Source organism: Anomaloglossus baeobatrachus, chromosome 10, assembly GCF_048569485.1.
Source record: "Anomaloglossus baeobatrachus isolate aAnoBae1 chromosome 10, aAnoBae1.hap1, whole genome shotgun sequence".
In the NCBI taxonomy this organism is placed as follows: domain Eukaryota; kingdom Metazoa; phylum Chordata; class Amphibia; order Anura; family Aromobatidae; genus Anomaloglossus; species Anomaloglossus baeobatrachus.
This window is the reverse complement of record NC_134362.1, coordinates 114,835,915-114,855,452: the sequence shown is the minus strand read 5'-3', so window position 1 is coordinate 114,855,452 and position 19,538 is coordinate 114,835,915. Positions and strand designations below refer to the sequence as shown.

The 19,538-nt window shown below is 53.0% G+C and overlaps 1 protein-coding gene across 1 annotated transcript in view; it reads right to left on the bottom strand.

Moving 5' to 3' along the window:
• The window catches only part of KIAA1549L (KIAA1549 like), a 1,247,838-nt gene that overhangs the window by 38,809 nt on the left and 1,189,491 nt on the right, over positions 1–19,538 (bottom strand). The window contains 1 exon segment of the mRNA XM_075325616.1: positions 6,333–6,397. Coding sequence (XP_075181731.1) covers positions 6,333–6,397 — 65 coding nt within the window.

Genomic DNA, 19,538 nt, shown 5'->3' with positions numbered 1-19,538 from the left:
GCGACAGTTCTGGGACTGTACCCGGCTCTTTCCGATTTGCCCTGGTTCATTGGCAAATCGGGGTAATAAGGAGTTATTGGCAGCCCATAGCTGCCAATAAGTCCTAGATTAATCATGTCAGGCGTCTCCCCGAGATTCCTTCCATGATTAATCTGTAAATTACAGTAAATAAACACACACACACCCGAAAAAATCCTTTATTAGAAAAAAAACACAAACACATTGCCTGGTTCACCACTTTAATCAACCCAAAAAGCCCTCCTTGTCCGGCGTACTCCAGGATGCTCCAGCGTCGCATCCAGCGCTGCTGCATGGAGGTGACCGGAGCTGCAGCAGACACAGCCGCTCCGGTCACCTCCATACAGCAAATGAAGACAGCCGTGCGATCAGCTGAGCTGTCACTGAGGTTACCCGCTGTCACTGGATCCAGCGGTGGATGCAGCGGTACTATACCACAGACAATATCCTTTACCAGCCTCTTATCTAGGCCTTGTACAAAACCAAATCAACAAATTTGAGAGCCTGTGGAAAACACGGGCCTAACCTGATCAATTAAAACCTGCGCTTTATCAATTTGAGAGCACGTGATAAACACGTGCCTAACCTGACCAATTAAAACCTGCACTTTATCTCTAGGCCTCTTGCCGAGTCATTCACTCTAGGCCTCGAGCCACAACTCTATTTATATCTCCACCAGAACCGCAAAACATATGACAGGCAACAACCAAAAACTGTACCACATGGAGCGTCCTCCACGTTTCCAAACACTGCTCAAAAAAACCACATGCTCTCTTAACTACAAGTCAATCTCCCCTCTTCACAAATACACACAACAGGCAACTGAATATGTGAAGGTTCTTCTGAGATTAATATGGCCAATACCCAGAACCATCTGCCCGTCAACAGATACCCCAACAAACGGGACACAGTCAGGCAATCAGTGCCACACACCCCACCAAGACCATGGGAAGACTACAGATTATGAAAAATCAGCAGACCTACCGTACTCTCGTTAGGAGGTGATCAAATTCCTGGGGTGTCCAGCACGTCATGCCATTCCAGTTGCCGGTTCATCAGGATTTCAGGTGTCTCCGTCTATTGGCCCCACGTTGGGCACCAATAATGTTGAGGTGAACTCTGAACCAGAGATCACTAGTTGCCTACTGCCTGGCCAAATTGGTATGGACCAAGTGCATCCGTAAAAGAATTCACACCAGACACAGTCGGATATGAAATCTCTTCTTGGTCACAGTAAAAATGGCACCGAACAGAGCGAGTACAGAGCATGCGTCCTCTTGATATAGGCTAGGGGCGTAAACAAGTTCAGATATGCCCATTTAGTGGGACAGTTCATGGGCTAGCCAATGGGGAGATCCGTGTTGCTGTTGATGGGTGGGTCTGACTTCAGTGGATGATACCATGGTGATGGGAGGGACGTCATCTGGTGGATTTATGCTGATGGTTTGGTCTGTGATGTCATCAGGGGCCATCTTGGCTTCCTTTTAAGAGTGACTGGCTTATGTATAGAGAATTGATTTAATTGAACACACTTCTCACAGTGCTCTATGTCCAAAGGGTAATTAAGTATTTCATCTTATGGCTCTCCTCAACAGTATTATGCTCAACCTTGTGGTATTGTACCCTGCAGTATTGTGTCCTTGTAATATTGTGCCCATTCTTGTAGTATTGTGTTAATTCTTGTAGTATTGTGCCCATGCTTGTAGTATTGTGCTCATCCTTGTAGCATTGTGCCCATCCTTGTAGTATTGTGCTCATCCTTGTAATATTGTGTCCTGCAGTATTGTTCTCATCTTTGTAGTATTGTGCCCATCCTTGTAGTATTGTGCTCATCCTTGTAGTATTGTGCCCATTCTTATATTGTATTGTGCTCATGCTTATAATATTATTCCCTTCCTTATAGTATTTTGCCCAGCCTTGTAGTATTGTGTCCTGCAGTATTGTGCCCATCCTTGTAGTATTGTGCCCATCCTTGTAGTATTGTGCCTTGTAGTATTGTGCCCATCCTTGTAGTATTGTGCCTTGTAGTATTGTGCCCATCCTTGTAGTATTGTGTCCGGCAGAATTGTGCCCATCCTTGTAGTATTGTGCCTACTCTTGTAGTATTGTGCCAATTCTTGTAGTATTGTGCCTATCCTTGTAGTATTGTGCTCATCCTTGTAGTATTGTGCTCATCCTTGTAGTATTGTGTCCTGCAGTATTGTTCCAATCCTTGTAGTATCGTGCCCATCCTTGTAGTATTGTGCTCATCCTTGTAGTATTGTGCCCATTCTTATAGTATTGTGCCCATACTTGCAGTATTGTGCTCATCCTTGTAGTATTGTGTCCTGCAGTATTGTGCCCATCTTTGTAGCATTGTGCCCATCCTTGTAGTATTGTGTGTGGCGCACCAGGACCTGGTCGCCACAACAGCATTGCCCACTCAAAAGGGTTAATAGTGAGCCTGGAGGTAATTGGGGAAATCATTGGCCAGTAGGTACCAACATCCAACGCAGTTTCTCCCTCAGGCCAGCAGAGGGAGCTCTGAACCTGGAGTTCCAGGGAGCATTCCTCAAGCCTGACCTGAGGGAGGAGTTAGTGTTCAGTCTGTTAGGGAAGTTAGAGAGTGAAGATGCAGAGTAGTGCTGTCCTGTGGACTGGGGCCTGGAGCTGGAATAGCTTGGCCCAGTGAATCAGGATTGGCAGAGAGGCACAGAAGAGAATTAGACATCAGAGTCTGTGGTTGCTAGGGTGTAAAACTGGCAGCCGAATCCGAAGGGCAGGAGGACTGCAGGTCTCCTGGCCCCCAAAGCAACCTGAAGGTACAGCTGCATCACCAGGGCCCGGTGTGGACTCCAGCAGAGAAGCACCAGAGAGGGCCTGCGCAGCCTACCACTCAGGGAGAGGGACGTACCACCGGTCCCCGCAGCAAGAGGGCCATTGCTAATCCAGAGTGCAGGGTCCTATAACAGCAAAGAAAGAGCAGGGAGTAGGCCTCATACTCGACTGGCCAAAGAGATGACCCCAGCTACTTCCAGGCCGGCCGGAGCCTTCTACCACCTGTAACGGTCTTCCAGGACTAACCGTTTGCACAGTAAAAGAGGAGAAGGTAAAGAGACTGTTGTTTGTGTCCGGTCCTTTCACCGCCCTGTCGGCCCTGCACTACACCGCAATTACATCGACACTTACAAGCACCAACAGTTGCCCCGGGGCACCGCTCCACTTGTGGGGAGCAGGACCATCCAAGCTGCCATTCCACCAGCCCCAGAGGCCTCATACAGCAGCAGCGGCTTAATAGCCGCAAACCACAGGTGGCGTCACGAATAATATAAACTTTAAGCACCCCCATTGAAGCCATATTAATTGACTCCCGCCAGGGTCACGGAGTCGGGCCCCGCCACCGCTGACAACCCCCGGACTAGTCCGGCCCGGCACCGGGTGTCCCATAACCCTGGGGTGGGCGAGTCAACTTTGGCGTCATGAACAGGATAACGTGCCCGGCCCCAAGGGGTACTGTGCACCTTTGAAAGGACTGTGCTTGAATCGTGCTTTACTGTGGTGACAGCCCGCCATTATCGAAACTGCTGAGAGCAGGAAGATGGGGGGCGTGCCAGAGAAAAGGGCGCGAATCTGAATCTGGGAAGAAAAGTTCGAAAGTTTTAATGTTTCATGTGCACATAAAAATGTCTTTTGCAGTTTCTTCCACTGTTCTTGTTGTTTCAGCCCGCGGACGTGCTGGGATTCACTGTGGGGGAGTGTGGCGCCCCTGAGGCTTCCGTCGCCACTGGAACATTGCACCTCAGCCAGAGGTGTGACGTCCCATCCTGGGTAAGGAAAGGAGTAAACGCCGGTCTACAGGCAAATCTACACTACACCCATTGTTAGGCACACACAGGGACCAGGGACAGTGGCAGCTACCCTCCCATGCTGCATGCTGGGAGGTGCCGTAAGACCCATCCCTGCTTCCATAGGGAAGAGCTTAGCAACTGGGTGGGTGGGAGGAGCCAGCCGAGAGTAGAGTAGAACAAGGAAGGTCAAGTTTAGTCAGATAGAGTTGGGAGTTGAAAAGAGTGAGAAGTCTGCGGGAGGCAGAGGAGTCTGAAGTAAAGAGAGAGCTGAAAGGAGAAGTGCTCTAGTCAGTCAGGAGCAAGAAGGAGAAAGTGACGCTTCCTGGTGAAGACCCTGGGGCCCGGCTAGGCCCAGGTGACACCAAGCAGAACAGAAGGGATTCTAGGGCCACAGACAGCTTTCAGGCTAGTGGCCTGTTCCACAGCAATATCAGGTGGAGGGATCAAGCTGCATACAGGGGACGGTCCCTAGAAACTGGAGGAAGAGAAGTCAATTCCAAAGGTAAAAACCGAGGCCCAGGTTAGTTGCAAGCACCCCAGGCCACAGCCCACAGCAGAACCTCTGGAAAGGGGGTAGAATACCCACTAGGCAAGCCCCCGGCCCGGAGGCTGTAGTGGAGGCCAAGCCAGGTTCATCCAGCAAAGGCAAGGCTTAGAAGTCAGCTGAAGAAAGGAACACAACAGAGGGGTGCACCGGCTTTTATTCCCAGATCTACCCGGGATCAGCGGAGGTCACTGACAGGGGATTCCAGCACACCAGTGGGCAACCGAACAGCTGCCGTGTTAAACAACCATCGTGAGTAAACATCTTGAAACTGCACCCCCTGGTGTTGTCTCCGTTATTTCACTGCATAGACTTCCATCACTGCATAGACTTCTATCACTACATCGACACTTACAAGCACCAACAGTTGCCCCGGGGCACCGCTCCACCTGTGTGGAGCAGGACCATCCAAGCTCCGAACAACATCGTACCTGTGGCAGCAGCAATATTAACCCCTTCACGACCGGCCGATTTTTCGCTTTCCGTTTTTCTTTCGACATTCTTTTTCTAAGAGACGTAACTTTTTTATTTTTCAGTCAATATGGTCTTATGAGGGCTCATTTTTTTGCGGAACGAGCTGTACTTTTCAATGAAATCATAGGTTTTACCATATAGTGTACTGGAAAATGGCAAAAAAATTCCAAATGCAGAAAAATTGCAAAAAAAAGTGCGATAGCACTATTGTTGTTGAGATATTTTATTCACTGTGTTCACTGTATGGTAAAACTGATGTGTGGGTGTGATGCCTCAGGTCAGTGTGAGTTCGTAGACACCAAACATGTATAGGTTTACTTTTATATAAGGGGTTAAAAAAAATTCGGAAGTTTGTCTGAAAAAAGTGGCGCCCGTTTTACGCCATATTCCGTGACCCGTATCGTTCTCATTTTTCGGGATCTATGGCTCAGTGATGGCTTATTTTTTGCGACTCGAGCTGACGTTTTTAACGGTACCATTTTTGTGCAGATGCTACATTTTGATCGCCTGTTATTGCCTTTTGCGCAAAAGTTGTGGCGACAAAAAAACGTCATTTTGGCGTTTGGAATTTTTTTGCCACTACAATGTTTACTGATAAGATTAATTGATTTCATATTTTGATAGATCGGGCGTTTCTGAACGCGGCGATACCAAATGTGTGTATATTTTTTATTTTTTTTAATCCTTTAATTTTCAATGGGGCGAAAGGGGGGTGATTTGAACTTTTATGTATTTTGGGTTTTTTTAATTTTTTTTACTTTTTTTTACTTTTTTTTTTTATTTTACTAGTCCCCCTAGGGGGCTATTGCGATCAGCAATCCGATCGCTCTGTACTATCTGCTGATCACAGCTACACAGCTGTAAACAGCAGATACATGCACTTTCTGCTTCCCTGGCCTCCGTGGAAAGCGAAAGTAGTTCATGTCTAGCACAGGAGTCATCATATGACCCTGTGCTACCATGAAAACCATCGGAAGTCACGTGATCATGTCACGTGACTTCCGGTATCGGGTGGTAAGTAAAACTTTACCGCAATCGCGTTTATAATGGCGCTGTCACATATTGACAGCGCCATTTCAGGGGTTAAACGGCACGAGCAGATAATGATTCTGCTCGTGCCTAGCAGGCACACATCTCAGCTGTGAAAATCAGCTGAGATGTGCGCCGATCGCAGTATGCTGCTGCCAGGAGACTGCGGGCAGTAACGTTATGACCACTAGGATGTAATTTTACTGCCCACGGTCGTTAAGGGGTTAAGGAAATGAACGACGTTTCAACGAGCAACGATTTTTCACGTTTTTGTGCTTGTTGATAGTCCCTCATTTGTGTCACATGCTGCGATGTCGCTATCGGCGCCGGATGTGCGTCACTAACGATGTGACCCCGACGATATATCGGTAGCAATGTCGCAGCATGTAAAGCACCCTTAACAGTGACTGAATTGGGCCACAAGGACAAGCAAATTTCACCTGGACTTTGGTCATTTCCTCCAGGCTCTGGCATTCTGTTCTTGTTAGCCATATCTGATGTGGACCTGTGCAGGATGATACAATATACTGGTTACTTCATAGGACTTATTATATACCATAATAATAAAACATTATAAATGCAATTTTAAAATTATCCCAATATAATTTTGGAGCATTTCATGTTCTGCAGGCGTATTATGAAGATCCTTAGGTGTCTAACATGGTCTCTCCTTCAGGACAATGCAGACAATACACATATATCCATATAATGTGTTAATTTGAAAAAGAGACTGGTACTATCTTGTACCATGTAGTTGTTTTAGTACAAAATAAAAGTAATCCAGAACCCACTGCAGTTTTCACGAAACATTTCAGAAAGCAATGGATCCCCCTGGGATTAATAGGGACAGTTTGGTAGGCAGGCCTAATATGGCATTAAGGGGGTGGTTTTAGCCTGGGAGGAAGAGGAGGAGTAGGGAAAGGGTTAGTCTGGGAGAGGAGGGGGTTACCTCCTCTTTTTCTTCCGGACGCCGTGAGAACAGCAGCATGAGGACCTCCATGGCAGACCTGCAGGAACTCCAGCGCCTGATCCAGGCAGCGATTGCAGCGCACGGGCCCCTGGCAGTGCAGACCCACATCAGGGCTGCCGGGGTTAACCCGTCGGCGCTTGCCCATCATTCCCCTAGCAGCAATGGGCGCCGGTCGCGGCCCCCCTAAGGTATTCCCCGGGTGCTGGGGGGGCGAGGAGGAGATGCCAGAGCCCCTCCAGGGACCCTCCGCAGCAGGCTGAGCAGCAGAGGAGTCAGGCTGCTGCTCGTACAAGCGGGAGGAATCTGTGTTCCGGCCGTCGGGAGGTGGGAGTGGCCAGCGCGGGGCTTACTTCCGGTCCCTGCCTCCGGGCTGGATTTGCTGGGATGGCAGCGGCTCCAGGTTGGGAGCGCGCTCGTCGTGGGAGAGAGGCCAGCAGTTCCCCCTGCAGTCGGCAGGGGGACCGAGGGGCTGCAAGCGGCGGTAGGTCCAGCGCCAGGGGGAGGACTGGGGTGCCTGACCCTGGCATGGCAGTGAATAGGAGTGACGGCGCGAGCCCTGCGGTGACCGCCCGGTCACTCAGGTCCGCTGTGCAGCCCCCGGATGTGGCGGTCTCCCGTGGGAACGGGAGGACCCGGTGGCAGGAAGCCTGAAGCGGCCCAGGAGGGCCAGAGGTGGCGACGGCTGGGATCCAGAGCCGGGCGCCTGTCTGTCCGCATCCGGAGTCCCCTGGCAGTCGGCGAGGGGGCGGGCGCGGGCGCAAGAGGTTGAGGCCTGGGGTACCGGCGCAGGGGACAGGGCGGTCTCCTGGGGTGTCGCCCCGGGGCAAGAGACGGAGCGGAGACGGCTCGGCCCACGCGGCAGCCCGGTCTGGCGGCCGTGGTGGGGGGGTGCTGCGGCGGCACCCCCCGGATGTCAGATGGAAGAGGAGGTCATTCTCTCAGATGAATCGGATAGACGGCAGACGGAGGACAGCGAGGTGGCGGTCTCGGGGAACGCCGAGCCGCGTTCGGGTGAGACGGCCGCGGAGTCGGCAGGGGCTGCGCTGGCGGGGTGTTTCGGGGGACGGGGGCAGCTGCGGACATGGCAGCGCCCGGCGGAGCAGCAGTATTGAGCCAGTTGTGGGGGCTGTTGCAGGGGTTGGCGGCGGTTGCGGGGCAGCGGGGGGGGCGCAAGTGCCGGCGGGAGCATGGGTGGGGATGGCGGGTCGGGGGGCTGAGGTGGTGGGGGGGAGGACGGAGCGGGCGCGGCGGAAGGGGGGGTGACGGGGGGAGTGTGACGGGGGGGGCTAAAGAAAAAGAAAAGGAGAAGGAGGATGAAGTGGTGCGTTTAGATGATAGGGCTAAAAGCAAAGTTTATATTTGTTTTGAGGGCCCGTAGGGGGCTCATTTAAAGAAGGAGGTGCAGGAAAAAATTTGTAAAAGGGAATATATGGAAATTTTTTCTCTGCTCCCCCTGGAGAAATTTAATTCGGATAGGGTTAAGCCGAGCGACTCCAAAAAGGAGAAGGACGAGGAACAAAAGCGCCGTTATAGGCTTATTCCTCAGGCTTTTGCGAACTGATTGCAAGCGTTTGCAATTTTGGCAAGCGTGGTCGAGGAAAAGGAGCCGGAGCATTGTTCGGCCTTGTTCGGTTACATGGATGCGATAGGGGAGGCTTATCGGGTTTATGGCGTGGCTGCATTATGACGAGCAATTCCGGCAGTGGAAGGCGCTGCGGCCGGGTATGCGCTGGGACCATAAGGATATTTCCTTATGGATGCGACTGATGTCGGCGCCGAATCAGCCCTTTCGGGGGGTTGCCGGGTCCCCAGCAAGTCAGAAGAAAGGTTTCTGCTGGCAATACAATGAGGTGCAGTGCAAGTTTGGAGCAGCATGCCGCTTTAAACATGAATGCTCAGGATGTGGGGGAGGACATAGCCTGTCCAAATGTTTTAAAAAGTGGAAAGGAAAGGCGGGTGACGGGGTTGGTAAGAGGCAGCGGGTCGGGGTGCATTGATGGCGAAGGCGGATGTGGAACCGGCGTTTCGGTTGTTATCGGTTCATCCAGATAGTCAACACTTGTTAGGTTGCTGGTGGGATGGCGGTTATTATATTGATCGTTGTTTGCCAATGGGCTGTTCAATTTCGTGCTCATATTTTGAAGCGTTTAGTTAGTTTGTAGAGTGGGTGGTTAGGGATGTGTCCGGACTGATGCCCATTATTCATTATTTGGACGATTTCTTTTGTGTCGGGCTCGGCGGGTTCGATGGTTTGTACGGGGTTGCTCTTTGCGTTGCAAAAGGTTGTGGGCAGCTTTGGGATCCCTTTGGCACCGGCCAAACGGAAGGCCCGGCGCCAGTGATGCGTTTTCTGGGGATTGAGATTGATTCCATTGCTATGGAATGTAGGTTGCCGGAAGAAAAGGTTCGTGATTTGAGGGCCGTGGTGGCGGGGAAGAAAGCAGCTAAGAATGTGTGGCTTACGGCGGTGCAGTCCTTGCTTTGGAAATTGAATTTTGCTTGCAGGATCATGCCGATGGGGAGAGTATTGCGAGGTGCTTGGCAACGGCGACGGCGGGTGTGAGGTCTCCGGCGCATTTTGTGCGGATCACGAGGGCGATCAAGGACGATGTGTTGGTGTGGGATCAATTTTTACAGCGTTTTTTTATGGCCGGGCGCTGGTAATCGAGAAGGTGGCATCCAATGGGGCGTTACAGCTGTTCACAGATGCGGCTGGGTCGGCCAGGTTTGGACCATATTTCAAGGTCACTAGTGTGCGGGGCAGTGGCCCCAGGCATGGCAGGAGAGCGGGTTGGTTCGGAATTTGGCTCTGTTGGAGCTGTTCCCCATTGTGGTGGCAGTGGAGCTATGGGGGTTGCACTTTGCCGGGAGGAAGGTGTATTTTCATTGCGATAACCAGGCGGTGGTGTACGCTATCAACAACTTGTCTTCTAAGTCGGAGCCAGTAGTGGTGTATTTGCGGCATTTAGTGTTGCGATGTCTGCAGTTGAATGTGCAGGTAGTGGCAAAGCACTTTCCGGGAGTTGATAATGAGGTGGCTGACGCTTTGTCTGGTTTTCAGTTCGACAGGTTTCGGGCGCTGCTGCCGTGGGCGGACGAGGTCGGTGTGGAGTGTCCCGAGGATTTGTGGCATCTGGTGAGGTGGTGATCTCAGACTTGATTCGGAATTCGGTGACCGAGGTGACTTGGTGCCGATATGCTAAAGTGAGGAGTTGTTAGGTCGGATGTTTGAAGGGGTGAGTGTGGATTACTTGGTGGCTTTATTGTCGTTGGTGAGTAACGATTTCACGGCCAGGCGATCGGCGTCGGCTGCGGCGCATCGAGTGGCGGCGATGACATTTTGGTTAAAAATGAGAGGGGAGCGTGATGTTTCGCAGGATTTTCGGGTTCGCCAGGCTTTGCAAGGTTTCCACCGCGGTGTACGGGTGAGGGGCGAGAGGTATCCTATATCGTTCAGTTTGTTGAGGCGGATGGTGGGTGGTTTGAGTGGCATTTGTGAGTCGGCGTATGAGACGGTTTTGTTTACAACAGCTTTCGGGCTTGCTTTTTATGCGGCTTTCCGGATTGGAGACCTGGTGAGCCCGTCCAGGGTGACGGGTGGTGGTTTGATGCTTGAAGATGTGCGAGTGGGCGGTAGTCAGGGGGAGTGCCGGATTCGTCGGTCAAAGACGGATCAGCTGGGCCGTGGTAAGTTGGTGGTGTTATACACAGTTCCAGGGGAGGACTTGTGCCCAGTGCGCTTAGTCGAGAGATGTGTGGCCGTGAGGGGGGGCCTACCGGGCCCATTGTTGCGGCACATGGATGGGTCTTTCTTATCGAGGTTTCAGTTTGTGGAGGTTTTGCGGCGCAGCTTACAGACTGCGGGGGAGCGCCCGGAGGATTTTGGGTCGCATTCCTTTCTGATTGGTGCGGCTACGGAGGCTGCTCGTTGGGGGCTTGGTGACGAGACAGTTAAGCGTATTGGTAGATAGGAATCTTCTTGTTTCCGGCGGTATGTGAGACCGCAGTTGTTGTAACATCAGGGTACGTTGGTTTAGGTGCAGGTGGTTTGATGGCTTGGAATTGGTTATAACCCCCCCCCCAAAAAAACCAACGCAAATGTACAGGAGTAGAGGACGGAGGCGGAAGGGGTGTTTCTGGATGTGTTGATGGCTGTGATGCTATTGGTTATAATTTTTTCTTTCTTTTTCGTTTTTGTTTCGCTTTGTTGTAGGGATGTGCCTGGTCTGGATCTTGGGGCATTCTTTCGTATTTTGGGGTGCCCGGCGGGCTGAGGTTCGCCCGAATGGTCGGCAACTGGGTTTGGATCGAGCGCAGGCGACTGTTCGGTGGATCGGTGTTCGGGGCATGGAGTGGGGCAGGGTGGTCCCGGAATTTCGTTTTCACTGTAAGGTCGAGCGGCTCCAGGATGTGTTGGTGTTACATGTGGGGGGTAATGATCTGGGGGTCCGGGCGTCGCGGGATTTTATCCGGGACATAAAGATTGACTTACTGCGGTTGTGGAAGCAGTACCCTGGTTTGATCGTCGTGTGGTCCGACATAGTGACCAGGTTGGCATGGAGGGGAGCTCGGTTGGTGGACAAGGTCAATAAGGCCAGGGCTCAGGTGAATCGGGTGGTTGCTCGGTTTGTGACCAGGAACGGTGGCATTGTGGTAAGACACAGAGATTTGGAACCGGCAAATTGGCAGTTTCGGAGGGGTGATGGGGTGCACCTCAACGACATCGGTGCGGATTTATGGGCGTTGGGCCTGCAGGAGGGTGTGGAGAGAGCTTTTGGTGTGTGGCGGGTCCAGGCCACGTAAGGTGTCACGTGGTCTGTCCTGTAGCGGGGGGTAGGTCTGGTCCAGAGGTTGGAAGTGACTGGTAACTGGACCGGGAGTCATTGTCTTGGTATGGTGGCTCTCGGTTCCGGGATGTGGCAGGCACGGGGTTCTGCCAAAGTGTGGGGGTGTCAATCCGTGGCTGTTTGGCACCTCGTCTCTGGGTCGGTGTGTTGTGGCCAGGGACAAGGAGAGTAGTAGTTATGGACTGGACCTGCCCCAGGAGGGTCATGTAAATGGCATTGTCTATTGTTACCTGTATGTTGTTGTTTTGGGTCGCCCGTTGGACGGCGTCCCTAAGGTGTTAGTTTTTAAACAATAGGCAATAAAGGCTGCTGTGGCCATTTTGAACCAAGTCGCATGCAGTCCGTGTGTTTATTTATAGGATAAGGGTTTTGGTAATACAGACATCACGACCGGAGAATACTCCCTCAGCTGGTCAAGTGAAGAAAGTCTTCATGTTCTCTGTTCGCTCGCCAGGCAAAGGGCCCATTCATTATTGCATTATTGCAGACAATGCCCAGCTCTAGGGACCTTTGATGTGCCCCTTTGTATTAGCAGGCTGAACATCTCTTAAGTGGGGTTTACACGCTACGATATCGTCAATTGTTTTTGCCATTTAGGTTTTGCACTGCAAAGCTGAGTTTTTGCCCAAATTTCTGCCACAAAAAGGTTGCAGTTTGAACTGCAAAGTGCGGTCTAGAAACCCAAATTCCCATAGACTATGCTTGAAAAGCAGAACACATCCATTTTGGCATTAAACGCTGCAGTTGAAAAAGCAGCAAAAAAGCAGAAAGCCATGGAACCCATAGGGTGGAGGGGCGACATGACTAGAGGGAAGGGAAGGAGTGATGGGGTTAATGGAAACAGGAATGGTTTGTTTATAAGGCAGAGTAAAGGGATTGGTGGGTAGGAGGAGTTCCCTGGAGGAAGAGGTGGGACAGTTGAGGGGTGTAAGTAAAGGACTTTGACTTACCCCCTCTCTCTTGACTTCCGGATATGGAACGATCTGACTGGAGAGGTTCCTATAAGGTGTCAGGACGTCACCTTCTATTTCTCCATGGAGGAGTGGGAGTATTTAGAAGGACACAAAGATCTGTACAAGGACGTCATGATGCAGGTTCCCCAGCCCCTCACATCACCAGACTTCCGGATATGGAACGATCCGGACGTGCGACAGGATGGCTGCTACCCGGGAGCAGCGGATTCATCATGGCAGTGCACGGGCCCCTGGCAGCGCGGTCCCACGTCTTGGCTGCTGGGGGTTAACCCGTTGGCACTTTCCCCTCGCTCCCCTGTCAGCTGCGGGCGGCGTCCCCCCTCCCTCATATCTCAGGTACTTGCCGTGTGCGGGGGGAGCGAGGAGGAGATGCGAGAGCCCCTTCGGGGACCCTCCGCGGTAGGACGTGGGCAGGGCAGTACTCAGCTGCTGCTCCGGCCGCGGGAGGAATCTCCGTCCGGGCCGCGGCAGCCGGGAGGGGGGCGTGGCTTGGCTGCGGCCTACTTCCGGTCCGAGCCGCGGCCTGGATTGCTGGATGCGGCGGCTCCCGGACGGGGAGAGCGCCCGGCGGTGACAGAGGCCAGCTTTACCCCTCGCGGAAGGCGGGGGGGGGGCCGCGGAGCTGCAGCCAGTGGTGGGTCCGGCACCAGGGCAGGCGGGCCTGGGGCGACGGGTGCCCAGGAAGCGTCGGTGAGTGGGGGTGACGGCAGGGGCCCTGCAGTTCCTGCTTGGTCACCCAGATCAGGTTGCAGCTCCCGGCCGCGGCGGTCTCCCCCAGGAGGGGGAGGGCCCAGCGGACAGAGGCTTTCATGGGGCCCAGGAGGGCTGGATGCGGCGGCTCCTGGCCAGGAGAGCGCCCGGCGAGGACGGAGGCCAGCGTTACCCCCCCCTTCCCCCCAGCGGGTGGAGGGGGGGGGGGCCGGGGGGCTGCAGCCAGCAAGGGTTCCGGCACCAGGGCAGGCTAGCATGGTGCGACGGATGCCCGGGAGGCGTCGGTACGTGGGGGGTGACGGCGGGGGCCCTGCGGTCCCCGCCTGGTCACCCAGAGCAGGCGTGCAGCTCCCGGCAGCGGCGGTCTCCCCCAAGGGGGGGAGGGCCCGGCGGACGGATGCCTTCTGGGCCCAGGAGGGCAGGAGGCTGGCGGCTCTGGATGGGAGTCTGCTGGCAGCGGGTCGGGCCACAGGTACCCCCTGTCTTTGCAGGTAGCAAGGGGGGGTCAGGCCAGAAGATAAGGCCCGCGGTGGCAGCCCGTAGGACGGGACGGTTTCCGGGGTTGTCGCCGCGGGACAGAAGATGGAGCTTGGAGGATGGTGCCCACGCGGCGTACCAGGAGGACGGCCGTGGTGGTGGCAGCGCTTCGGCGGCGTCTGCATTACATGAGCCAGAGGCGGTCGGCTCCAGCGAGGAGGAGGAGGAAGCAGCGACGGATGAATCAGACGTCCGGATGGCGTGATTTTTATTCCAGGATATGCCGGGTCGCGGTCGGGTGAGACGGCCGTGGATTTGGCAGGGCTGGGGGGGGGGGCGGCTGCGGACACGGCAGCGCCGAGTGGGTTGGTGTTTTGACCAGGTATGGGGTTTACTGAAGTGGTGTATACGGTTGTGGAGAGTGCGCATGCACCGCCGGCGGCATGGACGGGATCGGTGGTTAGTAGGCGCAGGTGCGGCAGGCAGAGTGAGGGCGCATGAGGCGGCAGGGGAGCATTTTCGGGCAGAGGCGGCAAGGGCTGTGACAGAGTGAGTGGTGAGGAACGAAGAGGGGGATGAGGTGGTGCGTCTGGCTGACAGTGGCCAAGTGTGAGAGGTATGGGTGCTTCAAAGGCCCGCTGGGTGGGCTCACTTGCTGGAGGATGTGAGGGATAAGATTTGAATGGGGAACGTGTAGCAATAGTTTCGCTGCTCCCCCGGGAACAGTTTCACCTGGATTAGGTTAAGCCAAGTGATTCCAGGAAGGATAAGTAGAGGGAGGGGAGCGCCGGTGGAGGCTCACCCTCGTACATTTGCAATGTGGCTGCGGGCATTTGTGTTTTTTGGCAAGGGTATCGGGGGAAGGAATTGGGTAATTGGTTCGGCATGGTTCGGTTATATGGATCCATTTGGGGTGGCTTGTTAGGTCATATGGCGGTTTAGTCTGGCTTCAGTACGCCGAGTAATTTCAGCAAGGGAAGGTGTTGCGTGCCAGTATGCGGTAGGATCATACGGGCACATCCTTATGGCTGCAGTGGATGGCGGCTCTTAGTCAGCCCCCCCCCCCTTTTTGGGGGGTAGTTGGCTGTTCGGGGCTTGGAACCCCGGCGACACGGACGATGAGGGTTTTTTGGGGGGAATAGAAGGATGGGTGGTGCAGATTTGGCGCGGACGGTTGTCTTAAGCATAAGTGTTGGGTTGTGGCAAGGAACATAGTAATTCTGCGTCATTCTATTTATATTGGTGGATCTTTGACTCCTTATTGGAAGTTTGCGCTGGGCTAGGGGACACCTGGTGGTTGTCAGTGGAGAGAGGGGTCAGGAAGTGGTGTTGGGCAGGATGGGTGGGCCATTCGGGGCCCTCCTTGTCACGATTGGGTTTCTCTGTTGGGGGGTAGTGCCGGAAATGAGCCGTATATAGATGTATATATTTCGGCTTGTTCAAAACGTATCTTATCTGGAGGAGTCATCGGTGTATGCCTGCTTGGCTCCAGAATTGTCGGCGGTTTATTATGTGTCGTTTGACAGAGGGTGGGATTTGGTAAAGGCGGTGAGCCGGGGAGCATTGATGGCAAAGGCGAATTTGGAGGCGGCATTTAGGTTGTTACTGGTCCACCCTGCTAGCTAGCAGTTCTGGTGCTGCGGTGGGGAGGGGAGTTATTATTATGTTGATCGGTGGGTGCTAATGGGTTGTTGTCCCATTTTATGTTCCTTTGGAGGCGGTTATTTCTTGGTGGAGTGGTTTGTGCGTGGTGTGTCCCAGCTTACACCTCTTATTCATTATAGGTTGATTCTCTTTACATCGGGTTGGCGGGTTGATGATTCGTTGAGGTTGATTGTTTTATTACAGATGGTGGTGGATACTCTTTTGGGCCTGTTGGCGCAGGCGAAGACTGAGGGTCCAACGCCAGTGATACGGTTTGTGGGGATAAAGTTTGATGTTATGGTCAGAGGGGTAGGATTCGTGGGTAATGGTGTGGTCCTATGGGCTGCGATAGAGGCAGTTAGGTCAGCTAAGACGGTGCGGTTTCAGGCGGTGCAGTCTTTGCAGGGGCGGTCGAACCACGGGTGCCGAGTTACGCCGCTGGGGTGCGTGTCTGCTGGACGGCTGGCGATGGCTGCGCCAAGGGTGCAGCCATCAGATCCTTTGTGTGTGGTCACGAGGGAGATCAATGATGATCTGATGGTGTAGGAGGTTTTTTCTTACGGCCATTTAGTGGCCGCGGATTGTGGCTGGGTAAGGTGCTACCTGATGGAACGTAGCTGCGGTACTCGGAGGCAGCGGGTCCAGTTGTTTTCTGGTTGGGCATTGTGGGGTAGCGCTTCCAATCGGTGGTAGTGGTCGGGTGGTGGAGGTTGGCAGTTTTTTCCAAGAGGAAGGTGTGCTGTCATTCTGGCTATCAGTTGGTGGAGAATTCGATTAATAGTTGGTTTGCTAATCCTGGGGCCAAGGGTGGCGTACTTGCGACAGTTGGTTTCTCAATTGGATGTGTTTTAAAAAAAAAAAAAAAAAAAATGTTATGCGTGGCGCAACCAGTACTGGGGTTCGCCAAGGGAATAGCAGCTGCTGTGTTTCCTTCCAGTTCTGCAGGTCTCGGGAGTTGAGGCCGGGTAGCAGACGAGGTGGGCACGGTGTGTCCGGAGGGCTTGTGGAGTCTGGTGTGGCTGTGTTGGGGAGCGGCTCGGTGCCCAGTGACTGAGGTTATTTGGGGCTGATATTCAGAAGTATGGGTGGCGCGGATAACGTTTGGGACAATGTGTGAGGAAGGCCCAGTGGAGTATTTGATGGTGGCGTTGGCAGTGGTGAGTAACGGTTTTCAGGCTGCTAGGCCGGCGTCCGCAGTGGAGCAGAGGGTGGCGGCTGTGGCTGTCTTGTTAAGGATTAGATGTGGAGAGATGTTTTCGCAGGATCTTAGGGCGCGGCAGGCCTTGAAGGGTTTGGTCGTAAGGGTGTGAGGGAGCGGGATACAAGGGTCCGTCTCCGTTGTTTTGTGGCAGCGTTTGGTGAGTGGTTTGTGGCGGCTATGTTCATCTGAGCACGAGCGGGTTTTTGTTTCCCTTGTCCAAAACGGTTTGTGTTAGCCTTTTGGGGGGCTTTGAGATTGTGGGGTTGGTCACCCCATCTACGGTCAAGAGCGGAGGTTGGATGTTGGAGGATGTGTCCGAGGTGGTGCAGTGGGTTGAGCGCCGGCTTTGTCGCTCACCGAATTAGATTAGGCGGTTGTGAAGGTTGGTGTTGTTATACGCGGTCCCGGGTGCGGAATTATGTTGTGAGGGCGCCCAGGCTCATTATTGTGTCGCGTTTGTTAAGGTACCATTTTGTGGCAGTGCTGCAGACTTGATTGCAGGGGGTGGGCGCCCGGAATACTATGGGTCGTATTCCTTCTGGATTGGGCTGCCACGGAGGCCCCTCGGTGGGCTCAGAAAAGGGGTTGTGAGAAGTATTGGGAGGTGGGAGTCCTCTTGTTTCGGTGTTACGTTTGGCCTCAGTTGTTATCGGGTTAAGGCAATGGGGGCATTTGAGTCTTTTGGGAGTGGAATGGGTTGGCGTAACAGGTTGGTGTTATCTGTGGGTTTATAACCCCTGGGTTTTTGTGGTGAGGGTGTGCCTCATTTGGATATTTGGGCATTCGTTGGTTCTCGGGGCCTCGACGGTCTGGGGCTCGCCTGAATGTTGCCAGTTGGGTCTGGACGGGTCGATGGTACTGGTCCAGTAAATTGGAGGCAGCGATTTGGTATCTCGAGAAGTTATTTATGAATGTTTTAAAAAAAAAAAAAAAAAAAATTGTTGGTTGTTGCATTGTGTAAGACATACCTGAGCTTAATCGTGGGGTAGTTTTGATAGTGTGACCAGGTTGGAATGGCGTGTGGCTCGTGCGATAGGCAGTATCAATTGAGCCTTATTGGGGAGGCGGCGCCAAAAGTTGGTGGCGCTGAACGGGTGGTTTTGGGGATGCGATGGGGGTGCATCTTCACGTGCTTGGTGCTGTTTTGTGGACGCTGGGATTGCGTGGAGGTGTGGTACAAGCTTTTGGTGTGTGGCGGGTCCAGGCCACGTAAGGAGTCACGTGCCCTGTCCTGTGGCGGGGGGTAGGTCTGGTCCAGAGGCGGTTGAAGGCAATGCTAACTGGACAGAGAGACACCATCTTGGTATGGTGGCTCCAGGTTCCGGGATGTTGCAGGCACGGGGTCCTGCAAAGTTGGGGGGTTAATCCGTAGGTGATTAATACCTCATCTCTGGGTCGGTGTGTTGCGGCCAGGGATACTGGGGTGAGAAGTGGCTCCTGGACTGGGCCTACTCAGGGTTGTATATTTACTGTATTGGTTACTGTGTTACCTATTGTTATTTGTTGGGGTCGCCCGTTGGACGGCGCCCCCTTGTGTTAGTATGTAAATAATAGGTAATAAAGGCTGCTTGCTGTGGCCAATTTTAAACCAAGTCACATGCAGTTCGTGTATTATTTACAGATGGTATTGGTGGGTAACACACATACAGCACGACTGGAGAATCCTTCCTCAATGGTCAAGAAAGCCATGGAACCCATAGGGTGGAGGGGCGACATGACTAGAGGGAAGGGAAGGAGTGATGGGGTTAATGGAAACAGGAATGGTTTGTTTATAAGGCAGAGTAAAGGGATTGGTGGGTAGGAGGAGTTCCCTGGAGGAAGAGGTGGGACAGTTGAGGGGTGTAAGTAAAGGACTTTGACTTACCCCCTCTCTCTTGACTTCCGGATATGGAACGATCCCCGCCCACCCTCCCTTGTGTATAATGCCGAGGGGAATTTGGTCTGGGTTGTTTCTTTGTCACAGCAGCGGGGGGTAGGTCTGGTCCAGAGGCGGTTGAAGGCAATGGTAACTGGACAGAGAGACACCATCTTGGTATGGTGGCTCCAGGTTCCGGGATGTTGCAGGCACGGGGTTCTGCAAAGTTGGGGGGTTAATCCGTAGGTGATTAATACCTCATCTCTGGGTCGGTGTGTTGCGGCCAGGGATACTGGGGTGAGAAGTGGCTCCTGGACTGGGCCTACTCAGGGTTGTATATTTACTGTATTGGTTACTGTGTTACCTATTGTTATTTGTTGGGGTCGCCCGTTGGACGGCGCCCCCTTGTGTTAGTATGTAAATAATAGGTAATAAAGGCTGCTGTGGCCAATTTTAAACCAAGTCACATGCAGTTCGTGTATTATTTACAGATGGTATTGGTGGGTAACACACATACAGCACGACTGGAGAATCCTTCCTCAATGGTCAAGGTAAAAAGTAGGTAAAAAGAAAAGTGCAGTCGCACCCTTATGTGGTGGTTCCATAGCGCCAGGCCCTCCCTCACAGTTTGGAACCCAATTTTGTTCTCTGTTATATAGACCATTTGTAATGTAAATTGTATGACTGATTCCAGTTTTGTTCAGATACCAAGCAACTACTGTTGGGCCAAAGACAGAATTATCCACTGGGACTGAAGTGATGACATGACGTTCTGGACTCAGTGATCAATCTTGATTATTGACATGCTGATATTAAAGCTACTGAGAAAATAAACCTGTCACTGACTGTCCAGGACAAAATGATACCGTTGAATATATTCATTGCCATGATGTGTTAGGTGGGACAAAGAGGGATCCAGTGGTGGAGTGTTAAATATGATCCCTGCAGTCATGAGCACATGGGTGGA